The 22,052-nt window shown below is 39.9% G+C and overlaps 1 protein-coding gene across 8 annotated transcripts in view; it reads left to right on the top strand.

The window, feature by feature from the left end:
* Positions 1 to 22,052, top strand: part of AHCTF1 (AT-hook containing transcription factor 1) — a 43,612-nt gene that overhangs the window by 5,649 nt on the left and 15,911 nt on the right. For 4 of the 8 annotated variants that reach the window (XM_057414494.1, XM_057414488.1, XM_057414491.1 and 1 more), the window contains 21 exons: positions 763 to 889; positions 1,523 to 1,776; positions 5,893 to 6,073; positions 6,353 to 6,560; positions 7,828 to 7,944; positions 8,915 to 8,999; positions 12,275 to 12,425; positions 13,338 to 13,470; positions 13,558 to 13,739; positions 14,218 to 14,279; positions 15,173 to 15,301; positions 16,366 to 16,456; positions 16,547 to 16,636; positions 16,736 to 16,876; positions 17,601 to 17,705; positions 18,346 to 18,439; positions 19,897 to 20,020; positions 20,127 to 20,183; positions 20,760 to 20,906; positions 21,486 to 21,673; positions 21,878 to 22,022. In XM_057414494.1, the coding sequence (XP_057270477.1) occupies positions 769 to 889; positions 1,523 to 1,776; positions 5,893 to 6,073; positions 6,353 to 6,560; positions 7,828 to 7,944; positions 8,915 to 8,999; positions 12,275 to 12,425; positions 13,338 to 13,470; positions 13,558 to 13,739; positions 14,218 to 14,279; positions 15,173 to 15,301; positions 16,366 to 16,456; positions 16,547 to 16,636; positions 16,736 to 16,876; positions 17,601 to 17,705; positions 18,346 to 18,439; positions 19,897 to 20,020; positions 20,127 to 20,183; positions 20,760 to 20,906; positions 21,486 to 21,673; positions 21,878 to 22,022 (2,805 nt within the window). In that variant the 5' untranslated portion in view covers positions 763 to 768. Of the gene's footprint in view, positions 1 to 570; positions 660 to 762; positions 890 to 1,522; positions 1,777 to 5,892; positions 6,074 to 6,352; positions 6,561 to 7,827; positions 7,945 to 8,541; positions 8,698 to 8,914; positions 9,000 to 12,274; positions 12,426 to 13,337; positions 13,471 to 13,557; positions 13,740 to 14,217; positions 14,280 to 15,172; positions 15,302 to 16,365; positions 16,457 to 16,546; positions 16,637 to 16,735; positions 16,877 to 17,600; positions 17,706 to 18,345; positions 18,440 to 19,896; positions 20,021 to 20,126; positions 20,184 to 20,759; positions 20,907 to 21,485; positions 21,674 to 21,877; positions 22,023 to 22,052 lie in introns of those variants that run through there. The other 4 variants (XM_057414489.1, XM_057414490.1, XM_057414492.1 and 1 more) reach the window with 2 other exon arrangements.

Genomic DNA, 22,052 nt, shown 5'->3' with positions numbered 1-22,052 from the left:
TTAAGTCTAGAAAAATATCAGTATTTTGAAGTGCTTTACTACGTTCCCATCGTAAGTAATGATTGATGAGCTATGAATCCTTATGTGTTGCTTGTAATGTGAAAATACCAATGGGATGTTTTTGAATGTGAATACCAGAGAGATTTGAAATTATCTCTGGTACCTTCCACTGCTTACCTCTGCACAGCCTCATTGTTCTGAAGTCTGTATTGCTTATGATGTGGAAATATCAACAGCACATTTTCTAGAGGAGTTTTGGGGAATGGAGGTAGTGAAGAACTTAGTGTTCCTTAATGGTCAAACTGAACATGCAAAAGTCATTAAGACATAAATGATAACATGAAATCTACTAGAAGACAAATGACAAGAAACAACAAAGCATAAAATCAAGGAAAAGGACAAATGGAAACTTGCACCTCTTCCTGAGAAGCTTTTTAAAAGATAATTTTTCTCAGGTTGCCCCTCACAAACCCATGTGAGCAGATTTGAACTTGAACTCAGTGTATTGTATTTTTTCTGTTACTTCTCTTGTCAAGACTTGCGCATCACTATTTGTTGGTGATCTCACAGGTGTCAGAAAAGCAAAAGATTCTGCTTGTGCTCTGCTGAGAGATCAAAGGCTGTCCTGATTGCCATTTTTGTAAGGAGAAGAGCTTCAGGCAACTCACAGGAGATTTTTCCCTGCATGCTGATGAAACTTTTGTTAATCTCAAAAATACTGATTGCTGACATGAGTGTGGTTTTGCATGTTTTTCTTTACAGTGAAGAATGCGAGACCTAAGGGCTCGAGCAACGAGCAGTCTGCTGCGGTTTCCAGAGGTGACTATTCAGGCACTTGGGGAAGATGAGATAAGCCTGGACTCTGTGCTGTGTGGGAAGTTTTCTGGAGGTGAGCGTTTTCCTTTAGATTTGATCTTGTAGAAAGTGCTTCTTGCCTGGAGGTTGCCTGAAAGCATAGGGTTGTAGCATCAACTGTGTCTGGTTGGTGCTGTTATGATGCATCAGGTTCCAGAAGGACAAAAAGCATGTTTCAGGAGTTAGAAATGCTAATGTTAAATCATTAATACGGTTAAACTTTAAAATGGCAACAGGCTGCAGTGCCTGTTTTAAGCTCCAAATCCCTGGCCAGAGCACCGTGTATCAATGAAATTAATAAAGTAGAAATGAATTGATTTAGATTTGTTATATTTGAAATAGGCATTAAGACTTGTATTCGTGTGTGTATTTCTAGCAAGGCCAAGCTGAATGTGGTACAAAGGCTATAGATCAATATGTCACTATATCCCAATCAGAATTCTTCATTGCAGGAATGACAAATGCAAATAATAAGGTTGTTAATTCTAAGATGTATTGCTTGAGGAGTTCAATGGGTGATTTTAAATACTTGACCAGCATTGGGTAAGTTACTTTTCCTTTGTTAGGTCCATATCTTGAAGGACAGGGGCAGTGACGGTGACTTTTCAGTTGTTCTTCCAGTCTTCTGTTGGAGATTTGATTTTATCAGCTTTCTTTCCTCTTCCAGGGAGAAATGTCCAGGCCTGGTTGGCGTGTGGTCCTCAGCTTGAGGTGGTGAACTCTGTGACAGGAGAGCGGCTCTCTGCTTATCGTTTTGGTGGAGTAAATGAACAGTCCCCCACTGTCCGTGTCGTAAAGGAGTTTTCCTGGCAGAAGAGAACTGGACTGCTGGTTGGGTTGGAAGAAGCAGAGGGAAGTGTGCTCTGTCTGTACGACCTTGCAATATCAAGAGTGGTTAAAGCAGTTGTTCTTCCAGGAAGGGTACGTACTTTTTAATCAGAAAAACAAAGCTTTTAAGTTGCTAGGTGCTGCATAACCATGTCTTAAGAAAAGACTTGGAGTGTCTCTTTGTAGGAGGTGTTTTTACTGTATTATGTTAACATATTGTCACTTTAGAGTATCCAGTCAAACAGAGCCTTAATGTAAGATCTTAGCAGTAGCATTATCTTTTGAGTTTACTGTTACTAAAAAAGTTTTCTTGGATTATTGTAGACCGCACAGTTACCTAATTCTCCACTTCCACATACGGGCATTTTCTTAAAGTAAACAAGAATCAGCATAAGAGAATTAAGGTTCACCATAGTTTTGATCTTAGAATCTCAACAAAGAAATACTCTTGCTCAGCTTTCTGTAACGTGATTTAGGTTAACTTGCTAGAATCCATTTGGAGTTTTATTTGTAATGCTGCAGAGTGATTACTAGTAGGAAGCATGGTGTCCCTCAGGGATTGGTGTTGCGACTGGTCTTGTTCAACATATTTGTTGGTGACATGGACAGTGGGATTGAGTGCGCCCTCAGCAAGTTTGCCAATGACACCAAGCTGTGTGGTTCGGTTGATACCCTGGAGGGAAGGAATGCCACCCAGAGGGACCTCGACACGCTTGTGAGGTGGCCTGAGAACAGCCTCATGAAGTTTAACCATGCCAAGTGCAAGGTCCTATACCTGGGTCAGAGCAATCCCAGGCGCAGCTACAGGTTGGGCAGAGAAGAGATTCAGAGCAGCCCTGCGGAGGAGGGCTTGGGGGTGTTGATTGATGAGAAAATGAACATGAGCTGGCAGTGTGCTCTTGCAGCCCAGAAAGCCAACCGTATCCTGGGCTACATCAAGAGGAGCGTGACCAGCAGGTCAAAGGAAGTGATCCTGCCCCTCTACTCTGCTCTTGTGAGACCTCACTTGTGTACAGTTCTGGTGTCCTCAACATAAAAAGGACATGGAACTGTTGGAACAAGTCCAGAGAATGGCCATGAGGACGATCAGGGGACTGGAGCACCTCCCATATGAAGAGAGGCTGAGAAAGTTGGGGCTGTTCAGCCCTTAGAAGACAAGGCTGCGTGGAGACCTCATAGCAGCTTTCCAGTATCTGAAGGGGGCCTATAGGGATGCTGGGGAGGGACTTTTCATTAGAGACTGTAGTGATAGGACAAGGGGTAACGGGTTAAAACTTAAACAGGGCAAGTTTAGATTGGATATAAGGAAGAAGTTGTTTCCTGTGAGGGGGGTGAGGCACTGGAATAGGTTGCCCAGGGAGGTTGTGAATGCTCCATCCCTGGCAGTGTTCAAGGCCAGGTTGGACAGAGCCTTGGGTGAGATGGTTTAGTGTGAGGTGTCCCTGGCCTTGGCAGGGGGGTTGGAACTAGGTGATCTTAAGGTCCTTTCCAACCCTAACTATCCTGTGTTTCTAAGTTTTATTTCTGAAATCTAAGTAAGCTGGGAATCGGAAAATAAAAGGTTTAGAAGGATCATGTCACATACCGAATCTGTGTCTACGGAAGTGGTTCGAAATAGAATGTCATTCTAACTACTGGTTGTATTAGTGACTTCTATACCATAAGAAATGAGAATATATGAAGCAGCCATGGGGGGAAATGTTGGCTGATGTCTGATGGAGGTTATGAGTTTTGAAAAAAAGCCAAAACTTACTTGAATTTTTGCTCTTGTGCCCTGGATGCTCTTGACTACATTTGGTCTGTTGCTTTCAATTTGATTCCTATCTTTTTGCTATTAGATTAGTTAGATCAGCTTTGCCAGGACACAGGTGTTGCTAGTTGGACTGTTAACTTCCAAGTTGTGGATGCGAATAAGGGTAAGGGAAACCAAGGAGATAAATCTTGTGCTTGGCCATTGTCCACGTGGTTTTAATGTATTCTGTAATTCATACTTCCAAATTATACATTGCATAATATGTTTTTAATCTGCTTGTTTCTTTGATTTCCTGACATTATTTGTAAAGGTAAAATGCAGATCTGCTACTAACATTGCTTTCTACAGTTTATATCATTGCTGGTTTAAGGCTTTAATGAGTACCTTAGTTTCTAGACTGTTTGCTGTGTTGGTTTATCTGTGCGGATATTAAGTTGTACAGGTTTATGCTAACTCTAGAGCAACTCTTGTCCAAGGTGTGAAGCCATTAGTGTGTTAATGCAGCATTTTTATAGTGTCTGTATGACTGCCATTTAACATAACAGTATATGTGTAGTCATTCAGAGAGCAAGGGCATGAGTTAAGAAAACCAAACTCACAAACTTGAAAAATTTTGTCAAAATTCATTCTTTTTTTGGCTGGAGCAACTCTCATTGCCCCCTAGATATCCATGTGAAATGCAGCAGAAAAGGGAAAGTATTAGTGGAGTATTCTTTGAATTGGATTCTAGTAAAGGCAAATATGGGTTAAAAACATGACTTATATTAAGTAGGTTTATAGTGGTTGTATGTTTCACAACTATTGAATAGTATTTTCATGAGTTATCCTGGTTTGTGTGAGGCAGAAGAGTAGCATTCAGATTCAGTGAGCTGAGAAAAGTTTTCTTTGTTAATTCCCAGAATGAGTTGGCTGTAGTCTAGGAGAATATGAAAAAGCAGTGCATAGCACAGTAGAAAAATATGCAGTTTCAGGAGCTTCTCTGTGGAAAATTTAAGTGTTAAAACCAGGAAACATTTTTGGAAGACTGTGCAAAAATGGAAGATTTGTTTGGAGCCAGTTGTACAATGAAAAAAATCGAAAAAGAAGGAACACTTGAACTTGGCTAATTCTGTCGCAAGATATTTATGCAATATTTCTGGTTTCCTCACAACTGTCATCAAGATTTGGAGCAGCAAGAATTTCAATAATTGAAACACTTTTGATTGTCCTTTTAGTAGCAGGGAAGATTGGAAACTGCATTTTGATTTATAGGGAATCTGAAACTAAAAGTTGTTTAAATTTCCATAGGTACTTCTAAGATAGAATTGTTGTAACCACAATTAAAGACAAATTCTGTAGTAGATTGCAGGGCAGTGTAGTCGTAACAAGTGCTTGATAAGGGAGAGGAGAAAACATTGGGGCTTAGGGGTTTGGTTATTTTTCCCCAGCTCTGCAGGTAAAAAACCTTGGACTCCCTTGTGCTGTTCATTTCTTTGTTTTATTTTCATATGAAACTCTCTTGTTGTATAGCTTCCGGTTTTCATTATGCTGCATTTGTAAGCAGGCTAAACGGTAGTCTGTGTTCTTTTGTTGTGTACCTTTAACCACAGGAATCTTTGTGTGCTTGTATCCCCGCTGTAGCAGTCAGTATTTTCCCCGGGGTGGGTTGAAGGTGCTGAAAGGTCTGTCATCACCTTGAAATAAAGTTGCTCACAGGCTGGTTCGTATGTTCAAGAGAGGTGTGCTGTTCTTCCTCAGTTGGAGTTATGTCTTTATCTATCAAGCTGCTGTTCTTTTTGCCACTGTTCTCAAATTTTGGTTAATATTCCTAAAAGTGCTGGTGTACATTTAAAACTTTGTTTTACTGTGTCTGGATGTTGTTTTTATTCTGAATGAGGACTAGTGTAAATGTGACTAAGCTACTGTCTTCTTTCAGCCCCTTCTAAAAACGTAAACACGTTTAATCCTCATAGGATTGGTGTGTCTATGATGCCACTTAACTGCTGCCTGATCTGACTGACAGCTGTGATTTATCCTAGTAGCTGTTGGCAGAGGCGGTATCAACTGAGTCGCAGTGCTGATGGGCTGTGAGCAATGGGAGAACTAGATTTTGTTTTAAGTCCCTTACATATGATAGTTTCTTGCACGTAACTGTTTTTCTGTGTCTTCTTAATTATTTCTAAGTAGGAAATGGAAATTGGTAAGCTGTAGTAACAGAATGCACCAGTTAAGTGGAAATTAATTCAGTTAAATAAGTCTAGTAAATGGAAGGCAGGAGCACATTTTTGCACAGTTGTTTTGTTGGGGGGTTTTTTTGTTTGTTTGGTTTTTTCTTTCTTGTTTTTTCATGATATAATTGGAAACAATGCTTTGTCTTTAAGTCATTGTTTCTGATGTGCTAATTCTGGCTTCACTTGGAAGTGGTATCGCTGTAGCTTGTCAAATTGCTTACATATTCCCTTGTTGTTTTCCTGTAGGTAACGGCTATAGAACCCATAACTAATGACGGTGGAGCCAGTGTGAGCACTCGGCATCTGCATCAGAGTCTGCGATGGCTCTTTGGAGTGGCAGTGGTGGCTACAGACGTTGGACATCTGCTTCTGGTTGACCTTTGTCTGGATGATTTATCTTGCAGTCAGAATGAAATAGAAGCATCAGGTAAGCTTGCAGTCATATAAATTGAAATAGCTTCTTCAAGAGGCCCAAACTCTTGATTTACAGAGTCCAAGAAAAATCCGTCTGGGAGGGTTACCCTTTTACTGGGTTTGAAATACGGGTGAGAATCCCGGTTGGGTCAGGCAGTTCTTATGTTATTTGAAGTTACCAATATGGAAATAGCAACAGTAAAATGAGATTACATGTGCTGTCACATCGGTGTTTAAAACGCTACTGCAGTGGCTTAACACAGTCGTTTGTTTTGTGGTTTTGTGTGTGTAGATCTAGAAGTTGTCACCAGAATTCCTGCTGAAGTTCCACAAAGAAGAGAAACTGTGACGAGGGAAGGGAGACATCTCTGTTTTGAATTACAAAATCCATCAGGAACATCAATATCAACGCTGTGCTACATAAGCAGAAGCAATCAGCTTGCTGTGGGTTTTTCTGATGGCTACCTGTCGCTATGGAATATGAAAACTTTGAAGAGGGAGTAAGTAGGCCTTTACGCTCTGCCATGCCTGGAGGTTCAGGAATCTCAATTTTTTGCTTCAGGAAGTGTGTTGGTGCAAAGAGAACTTTCTGAGGAACTAAAATGTTGAATATCCTCTTGGAATGCTTAGAAATCTTCTTCTAAAACAACTACGAAGTTAATACATGGATTAAATGGACCGCCTTCTCCCCAGTGGGCTAGGGTTGTTTTACTTATTCTTCCTGTTGATGGAAGATTTGTGGGAAGCATATTCCTTTGGGTTATGTCAAGCAGTTTGGATGTGATAGCTGAGCTGATTTTTTATTTTTTTTTTTCTTTAAGTCAGTTTGTTCTATCAGGAATAATCAGTGAAACCAGGAAATGTGTGTATTTTGAAGAAACAGATTTTGGAAATTATTTTTGAGAACCAGTTTCTGGAATTGGGGCATATGTTGAAAGGCTTACCTACACAGTATGATTTTGGAGACGGAATTCTTTAAAGGGAGAAACTAGTGAGACATGAAAAATCAACAGCTGATCGTTGCATAACATTAAATTCTCTCCTGCATTTCAAGCAGGACTGAAATAGGGGATTGAGCCATTGCAGTGCAGCAATGCCTGTTCATGACAGTTTGTTTGGAACGCTTGGAAATGAGAGTAAGGGACATGTGAATTCATAAGGAATAGAAGAATTAAGAGATGATCTCAAATCTACCAACGAGAAACCTCACTTGTCCACTTTAGCAAATCTGCAGTGATGCACCAGAAATTCTTGGATGTATTAATAGATGCGGGAGCAATAAATAGGTGGCCAGCATAGATTGTGAAGGTGCAAACGAGGTTCAGAAGTCTGGATGAAAGATGCTTTCCATAGCTCAAGTAAAGAAAAGAGAAACTGCTTTCTGTTTGGCACTGTTCTAAATTGATTTAGAAGCTGTGCTGCATTTTTAGTTCAATACTGAAGTAGGCTACACCAGCAGGAAGAGTCTTTTGCCTGGCAGTAATTACTTCAGCAATTGCTTCAGTAATTGTTTATGCTCCTGCTCCTCAGGTAAAGGAGGACATAAACCAGAGTTCTTGCATTGGATGGACAGTAATTTCCTCGCCTCTTGACTGTTGCATACCAAGTAGTTGCTGCTTTGTCTCACTAGTTTGAGCTGGAGGTGTGCCCTTCTGTCCTTTGGGGATAAGGACACAAGGTGCTCTGCTCAGAAAATGCTCCTACCCTTCTACAAAAAGTTAGGGCTGGTAGGCTCACCTTTTCTCTTTTTCTTTTTAAAACCTGCAGGCACCACTCTCAGCTTGAAGGAGGAAGGATTCCTGTCTATGCTGTTACTTTTCAAGAGCCCGAGAATGACCCTCGCAATTGTTGCTACTTGTGGGCTGTCCAGTCTACACAAGAAAGGTGAATAAACCCTTACTATAAGCCACTGAATTATTATGTTTTTATATATTTGTTAACATATGGTTGCTACACTTATATCAGTTAGAATCTCCTTAGCTGTGCGGGAGATTCTCTCAGTTATGGGAGGTATTAAGCTTACAATGCAGTTTTCACAGGGTTTAGCAGACATGAACAGTTCCTAGTTCTTACCTTCAGAAAAGAAGGCAGAGCAACAGTGGCTGTATTTTTGTGCTTGCATTCTTAAATGATTTCCTTTGTTTTTGATGACAGCTTCACAGTTTGTATTTCCCTCCATGGTATCAAAACACCAATAAAAGTAGTTGAGGTTGCAGATCTGGAAGACTAAACATGCTGATATAGCAGCCTTCTGTCTCTGAAGGAGGAGGTGACAGTAGTACTGATTGCCTTGACCCTGCTTCAGCATTCTTTGGAGCCTTTGTGAGCTGGTTCAGCTCACATGGCAGCAAATGATCCCTGTTCAGGAGAGAAGCCAGTGTTTTCCTGCTGGACTGGTGAATCAAATCAGGATGTGGAAGATGCAGTGTATGCAGGAGAGGGACTGGGGCTTTGGTGGGAAGGGAGAGGGAGAAAGCGCTCTCTCAGCATCACCAAGCTATGTGATCAGCTCAGCTGTTCACAGAGTTGCAGTCTTGTAAAGTTTGACTTTAAAGCAGTTTTGATCACAAACTCTTCACTGTGAAGAACTGTTTCCAAGACATTTTGGTCCCTGCAGCGTCTTAAAGCTTTCATATGGTATGGCTGGCATTTGCCGCTGAAGCTGTTAGTGTCCCCGTTTCCTCCGATCTGTATTAGTGGCTAAATGTGACCAATTGTCATGTTTTGGGAAGTGGTGTTTTTCTTTTTTACAAGAGCATGCTATTAAGGTAACTTCAGTCTAGGTCTTATGAACTAATAATGAGAACTATAGAGCAGCTTTGTAATCAAATTTCATCATTGATACCTTTTTCAGTGAAGGTGATGTTGTGAGTTTACATCTGTTGCAGTTAGCATTTGGTGACAGAAAACGCTTGGCTTCAGGACAAGTCATGTATGAGGTAAGACATGCATGTGTGTGGAAAGATAGTAACAATAGTAATTTTCTCTGAATGAGAATTAGTGAAGCTGGAGGGGCTGATGTTAAATGGTTAGAATTCAGAGCAGACAAAAAAAGGAGTCATTTTCTGAGTCTTCTTGGGCCTGGCCTTTGTGCTTTTTGACAGCCACAACAATTTTATACTGCAGCATCATGTGTTCCAACTAGAGTCACCTGCAAAGAGCCCAAATGAATACAATTGTTCAAGAGGAAATAGCCTTTAGATATAAAATTGTTCTTAATTTAAACAGCAAATTAATGATGTGTAGCTCAAGTAGACAGGGCTTTGAATACCTTCGTGTGACCAGAGTTTAGACCCAGAGAAGCTTCTTTCTGTCAGCCTTTCTTAAAATATGGTTTTACCTCTCTCTCTCTCTCTCTCTTTCTGTCTCTCTGTGTCTTTATTCACTTCTGCTCTTTGTCTTATTTTCTTGTTTTTCTTCTAATTGTTGGGTGGGTTACTCTTAAAGCCAGCAAAATATGGAAATGCAATAAAGAGTGGCATGATTTGATCAGAAGGGTATACAATACATTTATAGAACTGGCTCCAGAGATTTTATGTTAAAAATATAGATGGGATATCATTATATCTGACATACCTTAACAGATAATGTGTCTGTATACTGTGTAAGTCTACTCCATAGTATGCGTCAAACTCCGCAAAACTCTTTTTGAGGGGAAAGTAATCTTAATTCAGAGCAAATCTTTCCTCCTGTTTTGATACTTTCTTTTGCATATTCTCAATAGTTATGAAATGAAATAGGAATGATTCTTGTATCTTGGTACTCTTGTTTTATAGGGACTGTATGTTTTTTCTTTTTTTTGCCCGAGTTTAAGTTTTGATCTTGTATTTTTTCCTTAAAGATAGGAAAGGATCTTCCTCATATGGAATTCTAACTTTTGAATAGATACAGTCTTGGTGCTGGGAAATGGTGATGTTTCCTTAAAAGGTATTCTCTGTCATGGGGACAAAGTAGACAACTGATCGAATGTGTTCAAAGTATGGATGTCATGTCTTTATCTTTGTTGTTGTGCAGCTTTTTAATGACATAAATACAGTGCTCTAAAGCAACAGAGCACCCTGATTCGGATTTTCAATTTTAAAAGATTTTCATTATAGTTAACTGCTGCAGGTCTTTTTAGTGCTCTATGCACTTTGGCCGGTTGATAGGAGAAACTGTCTTCAATCTTTCTCTCATTTTACTGTTGAACTCCTGTGTTTTATCCTTTAGAAGTTCCTTTTTAGCTGCAGTCTTTGCAGTGGCTAAGACGATACCTTGTGCTGTATGCTGCTTTGGAGAAAAAGCAGTTGTCTGTATCCATTCTTCTCATGGCTACTTCGTTTTGTCTCAACCTTTAAAGTTTTAACATGGGACCTTTAACTATTCGGCAGTTCTTTGTCTTGGTCTCCTTATTTTCCTGAAGCAGATTAAGCGAATGTCAGTTTTTATCTCTGTGAGTCAAATGTTTCATCAGCCTTTGAGAACGGGTTTTCTAGACATTTCAGCAGACAGGCTATAAAAAGCACCCAATGTGATTAAGTAATGTTCCTGTGTTTGTGGCTTGAGAAAGCCGTGGTGTAGTTCATGGAAGACTTTTAATCCTCTGCAGACTATGCAGCCAGTAACACGTTCACAGGCTTTTAAGAGGTGTCAGGCACCTGAGTCTGGATTAGAGGTGTTTTTCTCCTGTGCTGTTTCTGCTTCCCTGTGATGAAATGTGGTAGAAGATTGAAACAGGAGCTAATCTGTCAAAGTAGTCAAAGGACAAACTAAATAGCTGGACCTTCTGGGGAGAAAAGACAGGTTCTTCAACTAGGTTTCAGATGGGCCACGTACACATATAGCTTCATACCAAGACCTGGTAACACCTACTGCCAAAGAAAGCCATCAAAACCACCCCCCACCCCTTGTCCCCCACCAAAGATGCATTAAGGCAGGATCTGTGCTTTACAGTGGACACTGTTAGTCTCAGAATATTTCCTTGTAGTCGTAGGTTGCTCAGTACTACATGGCTGACTGTCTACATGGCAGTCTGAGTCAAGTTTCTTGTACATCTTCAGCAGCAGAAAATTTGAGAGTCGTTCCCCTTTACCAGGCCAAGTCTGAGTACATGAGCAGTAAACTCTTGATCCTTGTCCATTGAATAGAACTCCTAAGAGCTTGAAAGACTTGTCTACTACAGCAGTGCTTTACGTTCCAGGAATCAGAGTTGAGGCTATGCAACAGTGCATCTTGGACTTTGTATCATGGTAAAAAGACACTAAGAGGACTTTTGGAAAATGTGACAGTGTTTTTGTAGATGTGTGTCAAGCTTGTGTCTCGATTGCCTTCAAGGCTGGTGCAAGTCTGCTCAAGTAATTAAACATAAAGGTATGCTTTCAAAGATCTTTTTTATACTGTCTCAGCAGTTGCTAAATCTGGTGCATCAAATCATGGAGCACATCTTTACCTTGGTCCTACACAATAATTGTGGATTGGCAGAGCGTACAGTCTCTACTTTCATACCAGAGTCTGACCAGTGCATCTCATTTGGAAACTGTCTTCATATTTTCCTGGTTGATAAAGTCATTCTCTAGTATCTTCCATACAGTGGAGTTCCTTACCTTAGATTAAGTTAAGATTAAACTTAATTTAGATTAAAAATTAAGATTTTTCCATGGAGTGGAAAACTTAAAGTATCCTGGTTTGCTTCTGGAGTTGTCTTAGGCAGGACTGTGTGCTATTATTTTTCCCTTCTCCTCTGCACCAACTTTGTGGGGGACTGATTCTTCCTATATGAATCAAAGTTGAAATTTCTAGTTGTTAAAATGAATCTCTGACAGATTTATGGAGTTTTATTACTTTATCTGATGAAACTGGTTTTAATGATTATTCATTCTACAATAAAAAATGAGAATCTCTGCTTAGGCTTTACGCTAACTTTTCAAAGAGGTGGTTTTGATATTTGTTATCTACTCTGCACGTGTCTGTTACTTCCAAAGTTTGAATGGAATGTGTGTGCTTCAGAGCAAAGTGTAGTTTGGGAAATGCTAAATTATGAAAATGTAAAAAGCCTTTACAGCCAATCATGCCCATTACATGCACCCTTTCGCGTGTCAGATGTAGTTTTTGTTATCAGAATTAAGCTCAATGTAATATAGATACTGTATTAGAAATACACATTTTTTCCTATTTAAGTATAACATACAGGTTTTTAATCTCAAAATGACCATTTATTTATTCTATTTTACCCCAGGGTTTGGAATACTGTGATGAAAGGTACAGTTTAGAGCTCACGGGTGGAGTCTTTCCCTTCAGAGGGCAGACCAGCAATACTAAGCTACTCAGCTGTCAGACCGTGGAAAAATTTCGCAACCATGTTGACAGAGAGGATAGTGTTAATGAAGGTTTGTTCTGATGTCTGTGTTTGCTTACTGTAAAAGAAAGGTTTTAGGAATCTAAGCAGTGAATGCCGTTCTGTGTGCAAGTATTGAGTATCCATAGTGACTAGCTTCTTAGGCTTATTGAGAAAGAAAACTTGTCATATGAGGCTTAGCTCCTGGAGAAAATATGGAGGTTTCTTTATGCTTGCTCTTACGCTGTAGCAATGTGTGATGGGGTCATCTGTGTAATGCTGGTTAGTTCTTTTATTCTTCCAGCTGTTGTCTTTGAACAATCAGATGATTCAACAAACAACACTCTCCTGCCCCCCCCCCCCCCCCCCAAAAAAAAAAAAAAAACAAACCAACCTGAAGCCCAACAAATGAAAACAACAATAAAAAGTGATGTGAGGAGGCATGGAGAAACACCTGTAATTTTTCTGGTCGTTTCTAATTAGCTTTTATTTAGAACCTGCTCAATTTAAGTTGTAGGTTCTGTTGTGTGTTGGTTGAAGCCATCAGTGAAGCTGTCCTCTGAATCATGAATTGATAACTTCAAAGCCAGTCTCAGCAGCTTACAAAACTGAAACAGCAAAGAAGTACACAATGGAACACAGTAACGTGTTTGAGGATCCCTGAACAGTAATGATGATGAATTTAACAGAGAGCAGAGAAATATTTTCCCAAACAGTCAGGATCTTTTCTCTGTTAGTGTAAATGATATACACATGCTTTGCTTCCATCTGGAGAATGCATTCTCCCTAGAGAAGACAGACCATGCCACTTCTTGAGAAAACTGGAGTGTAACACTGTCTGTGTTTGAAATTAAAGCGTTTATTCCAGTTTCCCCTTTCTTGGGTTTTGTTCTTTTATTTATTTCTTTTGTGTGATAATTTTGGTTTTTGATTCTGAGTGTACTCAATTTCTTGTCTTTTGTAGTAGTGTCTCCCGACACCAGCGTATCCATCTTCAGTTGGCAAGTGAATACCTATGGCCAGGCAAAACCATCTACCTATTTGGGTGTGTTTGACATTAATCGCTGGTACCATGCTCAAATGCCAGATTCACTAAGGTAGATTTTTATGTAGTGCTTTTCAGTATCCCAACAAATAATTCATTGGAAAGTCAGTGTTTCACTTACACGCTTGTTTCCTTTAAGGCCAGAAGAATTCCTTCACGATTGCCCCTACTTTGCCTTGTGGTCACTGGATTCTGTGATAAACATGACTTCTCCAAACCTCATTTTGGATATTGTGGTACATGAGCGGAGTCTAAGTCGGGGAGTTCCTCCTTCTTATCCACCACCTGAGCAGTATTTTAATCCAAGCACCTATAATTTTGGTAGGTATTTCCCTGATTTTGATAGTGATAAGCTAAAATAGAGGTCAGATGCCACTTACTGGTTCTTTTGTTTGTTGTTGGTGGCTCAAAAAGCAAAGCAGAGAACACCAAATCCCCACCAACCCAATAACTAGCACTACTCAATACCTTGATAGTTATGCTGTCCTAACAAGGTATTGAATATTGTGAAACATCTCTGGCAGTCTGCTGAGTTTTGGGGTTTGTTGCTTTTGTAAAGTAGTAGTCTGGGAAGTGGTGATGGTCACCAAATGAAATGAATTTGAGCTGAAGCTCCAAGCACAGCACCTTAATAGCACCAGAGATAAAATTGCTACAGGCGGTAATTAAATAGTAGAAAAAGCTTGTAAGTGATCTGATGAAGCAAATGGGTGCTCAGTTCTATCTTTCCAGGTACTGCTATTTATAACATGCAAACTGCTCATAACAGCAGGCTATCAAACATTCCTTGTTTCTGCAGATGGTACGTGCTTGCTGAAGTCTGGAGTTGTTCATATGACCTGCACCGGCTTCCAGAAGGAGGTGACCTTTTCCTGCATCTTTATTGAGATGTACCTTTCCTAGGTTTTCCAGTGCACTGCTTTCAGTGCCAGAGACCACTTTATGCTCATCCTGCCCATCCACATGTGTCATTGCAAGTGTATCGTGCCATGGCAATGTTTTTGGTCCTCTCTTGGGACTGTAAAACTACAGTTGCCACCTGTTGAGGCACGAGCAGGGATTGAATGTCTGGAAAGGAACACAGCATTGCTTGAGAAGCAAGAACGAAAATGTGGAAGTCAGGAAACATGGTTACCTTTTTATTACCCATCTACCAAAGTGCCAATCTTGAGATTGGGTTTTGATGTCTGAGTACCTTGAAAAAGGAGGACAGAATGGAGAAAATAAAAAATGATTTAACTCCTTAAGAAGAAATCAATGTTTTGTCTCGCTGACTTGGCCAAATTACAGCTTCTGAGACACTGTACAGATTGTGACCAATAATGGAACTAAAGTTCTGAAATAAGTTTCTGAAACTGAATTAAGTTTGAGCTCACTAAGTATTTCCAACCTAAGGAAGATTTTTCTAGAGTGCGATTTTAAATTGTGTGCTAGTTTTAGCTAGCAGTGAACACTGTGTCAGTGGCTGGGGAAAAGGGAAGGCCTGTGTCCTGACAGGGAAGCTAGGAAATAATTCAGTATTGCAAGGGCTGATGTTTTGTATTACAGGATTTGTTTGTATAAACTGAAACTCTTGGTTTGCTGCTGTCTTTTAAGACTATAGAGAAATGCTTGCTTATTCAGACTGGCAGCCTAAAGCATGTTACTGGCACAGGCTTTCTGGCAGCTGCAGGGAACATTTACATTACTTCTCCTAGCGGTCATCCAGACCCTTAGTGATTGAATAATAATGCTGTCTTGACCTGCCTTTTCAGACCTTGAATTTTTTGAAGAAATCTGGCCCTTCAGTAAGTGAAGCCATTCACGATAGCTACAATAGGTGTCTTGCCGCTGGCTTGCTGTCTCCAAGACTAGTGGATGTCCAGCCCTCCAGTTTGAGTCAGGTGAGTGCATATGAGGGAACCAAGGGGAAAATACATCCATTTTATCTGGTAGGGCTCTAGGAGCTCCAAGACATTATAATCTGATTTTTGTGTTACGTACAAGTTGCCTTGAAATGTGGGTGTTACCTTAGTTAGCCAACTAGTATTCTTGGTTACGAACCGCTAGTAACTTAGTACTGGTGTTCTCATACCCAGATGACTGAGTTTGCCTGAGAACAGCCCCCATACACCTGTCTTTAGAGACCCGTCTATTAATTCTGGGTGACACAAAAGCAGAAGGAAGTATGAAGCCAAAGTTGGTCAAGTGCAACGTGGAGAATCTTTCTCTTAGTATAACTTTTGAATGTGTTTATAAAACCCCAAACTAACAAAAAGTAAAATTTTATGAAGGGTCATTTCACTGTGAATGAGTATCAAAACAGCAGCTGAAGAAAGCTACTGCTTAATCTTGCAAGTCTATGCATACATGTGCATAGACATCCTTGGGATGAATTCCTACTCAAGGATCACCACTACATGGTTATACTGTGTTTCAACTGCCTAAAATTTAAACATATTAAAATTTAAATGTTTCACTTATGTCATTTTTAGAAAGTTATAACTTAATGTTTCAGGTGCCAGAACCACTTCATGTCTTCATAGTGTGGAAAGCTGCTTGACCTTTGCTTGACTGTTTCCACACATACATTTCCTGGTTGTATTTGTTCGGTCCCCTTCATGCTTTCCTGATAGCAAACTTACTACACAATACGTGTAAAGGGTATTAGCAGAGGATGTTACTGAGAAGAGTAAGTTGCATCTCAGTGTATTAAGGCTGCGATGCAGAGGCATGCAAAAAGATTAGAATTAGCATAAATAGGAATGTCAGGAAAACTGCGATGTGTTCCTCAGGTCAAGAAGCAGTCCTGCTTGTGGCTGGAATTAAGCAAAAGAATGTGGCATTATTAACACGTGTACTAATAGACTTTGTGATATCTGAATGGGTGTAGGGGTGGAAATGCTCTTGATGGTTCAGGTACTGAAAGTGTATAAGATTCTCATTTTATGTGTTCTGTTATGTTTAGGAGGAGCAGTTACAAGCGGTATTGTCAGCTGCTGTCCACACAGGTTCTTTAGAGCTTCTGACTGGATGCATTAAACACTGGACATCTGAAGGTAATCCTTCCCACATTGCCTTTATGATAGATTTTTTTTTTTTTTCCTGAGATTGTGGCTTAATTTCTGGTTTGTTTTCTTTTTTTTCAGAGCAGCCAAATTCTGCTGCTAATTTACGGTTTGTTCTTGAGTGGACGTGGAACAAAGTGATCTATGCAAAACACGAATTTGACCAAATTGGTGAGTACCAGTGTAGTCACTGTGCACACAGGAAGTCATTGTTTCTCCTTGAGCTTCTTCAGTCAATGTAATGGTTTGACATTTCTTCTTCTTGAAAAGGTGTTCCGCTGTTTGATGGCTCTTGCAACTTCATTGACCCGCAGACATTGCAATCTCTTCAGCACTGCCAGTTGCTTCTGAGCAACCTTAGCACAATCTTAAACTGTTTCCTAAGAGAAGCACAGGAGCTTACAGAAAAAGGTTTGTAAGAGCCTTACAAAATCTTCTGGTATGTTTTACTACAATTTGAAATTAGGCTTGGGTTGTAATTGTGGAAACATGAGCTTTTATTGCTTTTGATGATTGGAAGACTGTCCAAGTCAGCTGGCAGGAGAGCCTTAAATCTGAGAAGTGTGGACTACCTCTTAATATACATTAATGTCAGGGAAATAGTTTGTTGTGGTCTTCAGGTAAGGGGGTATGGGAGGCTGCATTCAGTAAGAAGCTTTGTAAGCGGCAGGCTTGAATTTACAGCAGTTGAACGTGGTAATGCTGAAAATCTTCCCCTTAATTCCTAGATACCAATTGATAATTGCATGCAAATTACTAAAATTCATGATGGAAGCATAAATGAGTAACTTGCAATGTAGGTTGAGTTTCTATTGCTTTGTATGTGGAAAAATAAAATACCACTTTGCTATTGTAAAAATCTCTGATACGTGAAAACCAGGTGCCTCATTCAGGAATGTATTTAATAGTTCAGGCTTTTTAGTAACGTTATTTTTTATTTTTATTTTTAGTGAATCTGTTGTTTCGTAGTTGTTGCTTTTTGCTTTGGTGGTTGTTGTGGGGTTTTCTTCAAACACAATTGTGAAACAGTGAAAAATGCCAAAACATTTTTATACTTTCTATTGGTCTGATGAAGGGACTTTTGTCAGAATGAAAGGAATTCCATAGCAAAAATTATGTCATGCCTTTTTTTCAGGTTGTGCAGACCTGAGAAATAAGCAGGTGGTAACCAGCCTCATTTCTTTGTATGCACAAGTGGTCATCTGGTTTTGTCGATCCAGTCTCCTCCCAGAGGGTTTAGGTAAGTATCAAGTGCAGTAATGTGTGTAACAAGGAGAGTGTGCACTAAGTAATTCTGTCATTGCCTTCTTAGCAGTGCTTGTGTAAATGTTTCACTAATCCCAAATTGTGCTGGTTCAGGGTCAGTGTATGCTGAAGTTTTGTGGGTGAAACGGAGGTTTTACTCAGTTTTCAAATTCATAGTGTAGAATAATGCAAGCAGTTTTTTCCTGGATGTTTTTATGTGAGAGCAGTAAGCCTCTGACTTGAAGGAGCTGCTTGTGTCCACAGCTTAAAATGCCTGGGGTTTTAATCCAATTACTATTAAACAGCAAATCCTGAAATGTATTTTATACTGTAAAAACATGACTTGAAGAAAATGTTTGGTTTTGGTTTTTTGATATACTGAACTAGAGTTTATACTTCATATTCTGAATTCCACGTGCACTGTAAGCCTGAAAGGCACTGGAGACAAGAAGGAACTGAGTCTTGTGCCTTACATCTCTTAGCAAAGATAGAAGCAGGATGGGCTTCTTTCAGAGTTGGAAGCTTCCATGTGTTTCTTGATTTTTAGCTTGTATCATTCTGTCTTTTAAGTCAAAAATTTTAGTTTAAAAATGTGATACTATTTCTTTAACTTGCTTTTTCTTTATTGCCTGTAGATGATGATATGCATTTGTCTAGACCTTTCTACAACTATCCTTTGATTCAGAGGTACTATACTGGCCATCGACAGAAACTTGAACGTTTATCAGGGTAAGGCTTACGGGAAATCTCTAGTACACTTCCACTGCAAATTCAGAAGTGGAAGTGAATGGCTTTCTGTAGCAACAGCTTTATTTGCTAAGCTCAGTGCATTGGCCAGCAATGCTCTAGACATGAGTGATGTTTGTGTTCTGTTGGTCACAGAGGTTACTTTCTTTTGTTAAATGTTTATGTATAGGTGTGCTTAGTACCATTTGTTGGTATTGTCTGTTCTTGTAGCGTACTTAGTGCATCAGCTCATCTGTACTTGTTACTGCTGAAAAGGGCCACGTGTTTAAGATTTTGCAGAGCAGTTAGACACAGAAGAAAGCGCAGTTCTGGTTTTGGTTTTAAATAAATAAGATGTTTTCTGTTGTTGACTAGTAATAGAAGGTAATAATTGTTCTGGCCTAAGCCTCCTACTCACACGGACATTTGTGTAATTTAGTGAGATAGTGTCAGTTATGTGTAGCTGGCCCACCTAGCACTCTACTGGCTGTTGGATAAAGTTCACTTCCACATGTAAAGTCTCTTTTGTGAACTGACTTACTAGGCCGTAGGTGATATCCTTTGGATTAGGTCATAGGAGATTCCTCTTCGGAAATTGTACTGAAAACTGACTAAGGACTCGAAGCTTAGTCCACGGTGTAGTGAACAAGATGCTGCAAGATGAGTTAAGATGGAAGCTGCAGGGTGTTAGGTATTGGAAGTTCATCTCACTTGGCTTGTCAGGTAACTTACAGTCTTGTGTGTTTCTTACAAGCATACAAGCTGTGGTGTGCTGTTGCTGCTTTTTATCATCAGGAAATGACAGGGTAAGTCCCAGTCAGCAGAAGACTGGGATGGACTTTTGAAGAACGTTCAGCCATCCATAATTGCAGTGGTGTGTGTAGAGAAACATAAAAGATGCTGTTAAGATGCTGCTAAAATTTCATGTTTGCTCAGCTTTGTGACAGTCACCTTAATTTCAGTAACCAAGGTGAGATGCTGAGAACCAAATCTGAAACTTCCTTTATGTTGTCTCCCACCTCTGTGTTGGAACACTCTATTTAAGGCATTGGATTTGGCATAGGGAACAGTCCTGGTACTTTAGTACTGGTATGTTTCCTCTGTTAGACAGGATGAGCGTGGTTATTTCTGGCACTTTAAAAACTTAGTTTTCCTTGGGTAATACAAGTAACGCAACAAAAAAGAAAACTTGAAAACTAAAAGGTCATCACAACTTTTCCCTTAATAAGAGAGCTTTTAGGATTACTGCTTTGTACTCCTTTAATAACTCAATATGATCTAACAAATGTTTTTCATCTGAGTTGGAAATGTCTTTCATGTGCCCTTCAAACCATATTCAGGCCTCTGTATGTTTGTTACTTCCTTGACTTATGGGAGCTTTTGCTTTGTGTTGACTGAAGGAAATTCTTACACCTAGTGGCTGGAGCCTAGGTCCAAATCCTTGCTACCTTTTGTTGCAGGGGAAAATGGGATTCTGACTGCTTGATGATTGATGGAATGGTTTCCCAGTTAGGAGACCAAGTCGAGAAGCTGTGGAGGAGAGATGAAGGAGGAACTGGGAAATACCCACCGGCTAGTTTACACGTAGGTGTTACGTTCACTGAAAACAGCAGCACCAACGAACCCCCACCCAAAAGCCAGTGATTTCTGAAAGACAGGAGCTTTCTAACAACTTGTAACTCCCTTTCAGGCCCTCCTGGATCTCTATTTGTTAGAAAGCATTGAAGAGAGCTACAAACATGCAATTGTATCCTTTCTAGTAATTCTCATTGCACCTTCAGTATATGCACATTAGTATCTTTTCTGCTGTGGGAAAGCAGGCTTTCTAAGAAATGTTAAAGACAAAACCCTCCCTTAGTTTTTCTCAAAATAGAGCCCAGTTTTTGGTTTCTATCTCGGGCAAATGGCTTGTTACTGGAATGGTTCACAAAACTGCTGCTTCAGAGTAAGTTTCCCTACCAGTGGTTTACCAGTACCTGAATTTTGCCCAGAACAGCCCTTTTCCAGGCTGAGCTGGCAACTGAAGTTTTAAATATCTGAAATGATTCTTTTGGAATACCTTGCAGAAATCCAAGGGTGTTCCTTTTGGGCTGTTCATTTAGAATGTAACCTTGTGGTTACAACCAGAGTATCTTCAGGTAATAATGGCTTAAATTGCCAAGACTAAACCATTTGTACTTTCTGCTTCCCACCACTTCGGAGTTATTCTTTTCTTTTTTTTTTTTGTTTGTTCATTTGTTTTTTAGTTTGTTTTTTTTTCCCCCTAAATGCAGTGTGTTGGGTCTTACAATTTCATTTGCCTTAATTAGATACTTGATGTCAGACAATTTACTTGCTGCTAGACATCATGCATTCCTTTCCGAATAAAACGGAGACTTCAATTGACTCCTTCCCAACGGCCTTTGGTATCCCTTGGGGTCTTGTGAAGCTTATTCAAGGTTACTGGCTTCTAGATCATAATGATTATGAAGTAAGTATGGTACACATTTGATACTAAAACATTAGAAGTAATTTTGTAATACTGCTGCAACATCTTCAGTAAATTGTGATTTGAAATTGTTTTAACTACATTGTCAGGAAATAAATTCACACAAAGAAGACATCAGGTTTCATAATGCTTGATGATGGTATTTGAATTTTCAAAGCCATTGTTTAGGTCATTCTCAGCAGATCAGTTGAGCACTTTCTCAAGAACAATGGTTTAGGTACTCTAGATGGGAGCACTGTGATTCTAGCAGCAAGGTTTGAGGCGTAAGGATGCAGAAGTGACTTTTCAACCTAATTCTTGTCCTTTCCGATGCTTAAGGCTGTCCTTTATGATGTTATAAAATCTGTTAGTCTGACAGAACAATATGTTATTTAGTAACGTGTTTATAAGGAGTGCTGTTTGTATACAGATGGGTGATTAACCTAGACAAGTGTGAATTACTCCTCTTACAGCACTCGCTTTGTTCTGTATGACTAAATGATTTTGTCAGGAACTTTTGAATATCTTTGTTACACGTGTGGCTGTATGTATCGTAATAAACCTGATCTCTACCGTCTACAGAATTCCCTGGCCCTGCTCTTTCATCCAGCTACGATCAAAACTGTGTCCTGGCAACATAGGAGGATTATTCAAGCCCTCATGAGCCAAGGAGAGCACAGACGAGCCCTCAGATACTTACAGATGATGAAGCCATCGATGTCAAGCAGTAGTGAAGTTCGGCTTTTCCTCACCGTGTTGTTGTCCAATAGGTAAAAGAACCTGTCCCTCCATTCTGGCACTCCAGTATTGTGACAGGTGCAGAACAAAGGGCACAAATCACCAACCCCTACATTTCCTTAAAGCTTTGAATACAGTAGTTTGGGCCATTTTGGGGTTATGCTATTAGTATTCCCTTGCATTTCAGCCAAATGAATTACTGGTATTCCTTTGTATCTCAACCAAATGAACTGCAGGTGCATGGTGGAGGCCTGGGCTCTGTTGCACCAACACACGACTAAGTTAAATACGGAAGAGCTGTTAAAGCACATGTATGAGCTCTGCCAGGAGATGGGACTAATGGAAGACTTGCTGAAGCTGCCTTTCACCGACTCTGAACAGGTAAGTGTGGACAAGAAAAAAATCTGAATT

Source organism: Pezoporus wallicus, unplaced genomic scaffold (assembly GCF_028554395.1).
Source record: "Pezoporus wallicus isolate ANWC-B61680 ecotype Strahan unplaced genomic scaffold, APGP_CSIRO_Pwel_v1 contig_8042, whole genome shotgun sequence".
NCBI lineage: Eukaryota > Metazoa > Chordata > Aves > Psittaciformes > Psittacidae > Pezoporus > Pezoporus wallicus.
The sequence above is the reverse complement of the archived record's forward strand: the minus strand, read 5'-3'. Positions and strand labels throughout refer to the sequence as shown.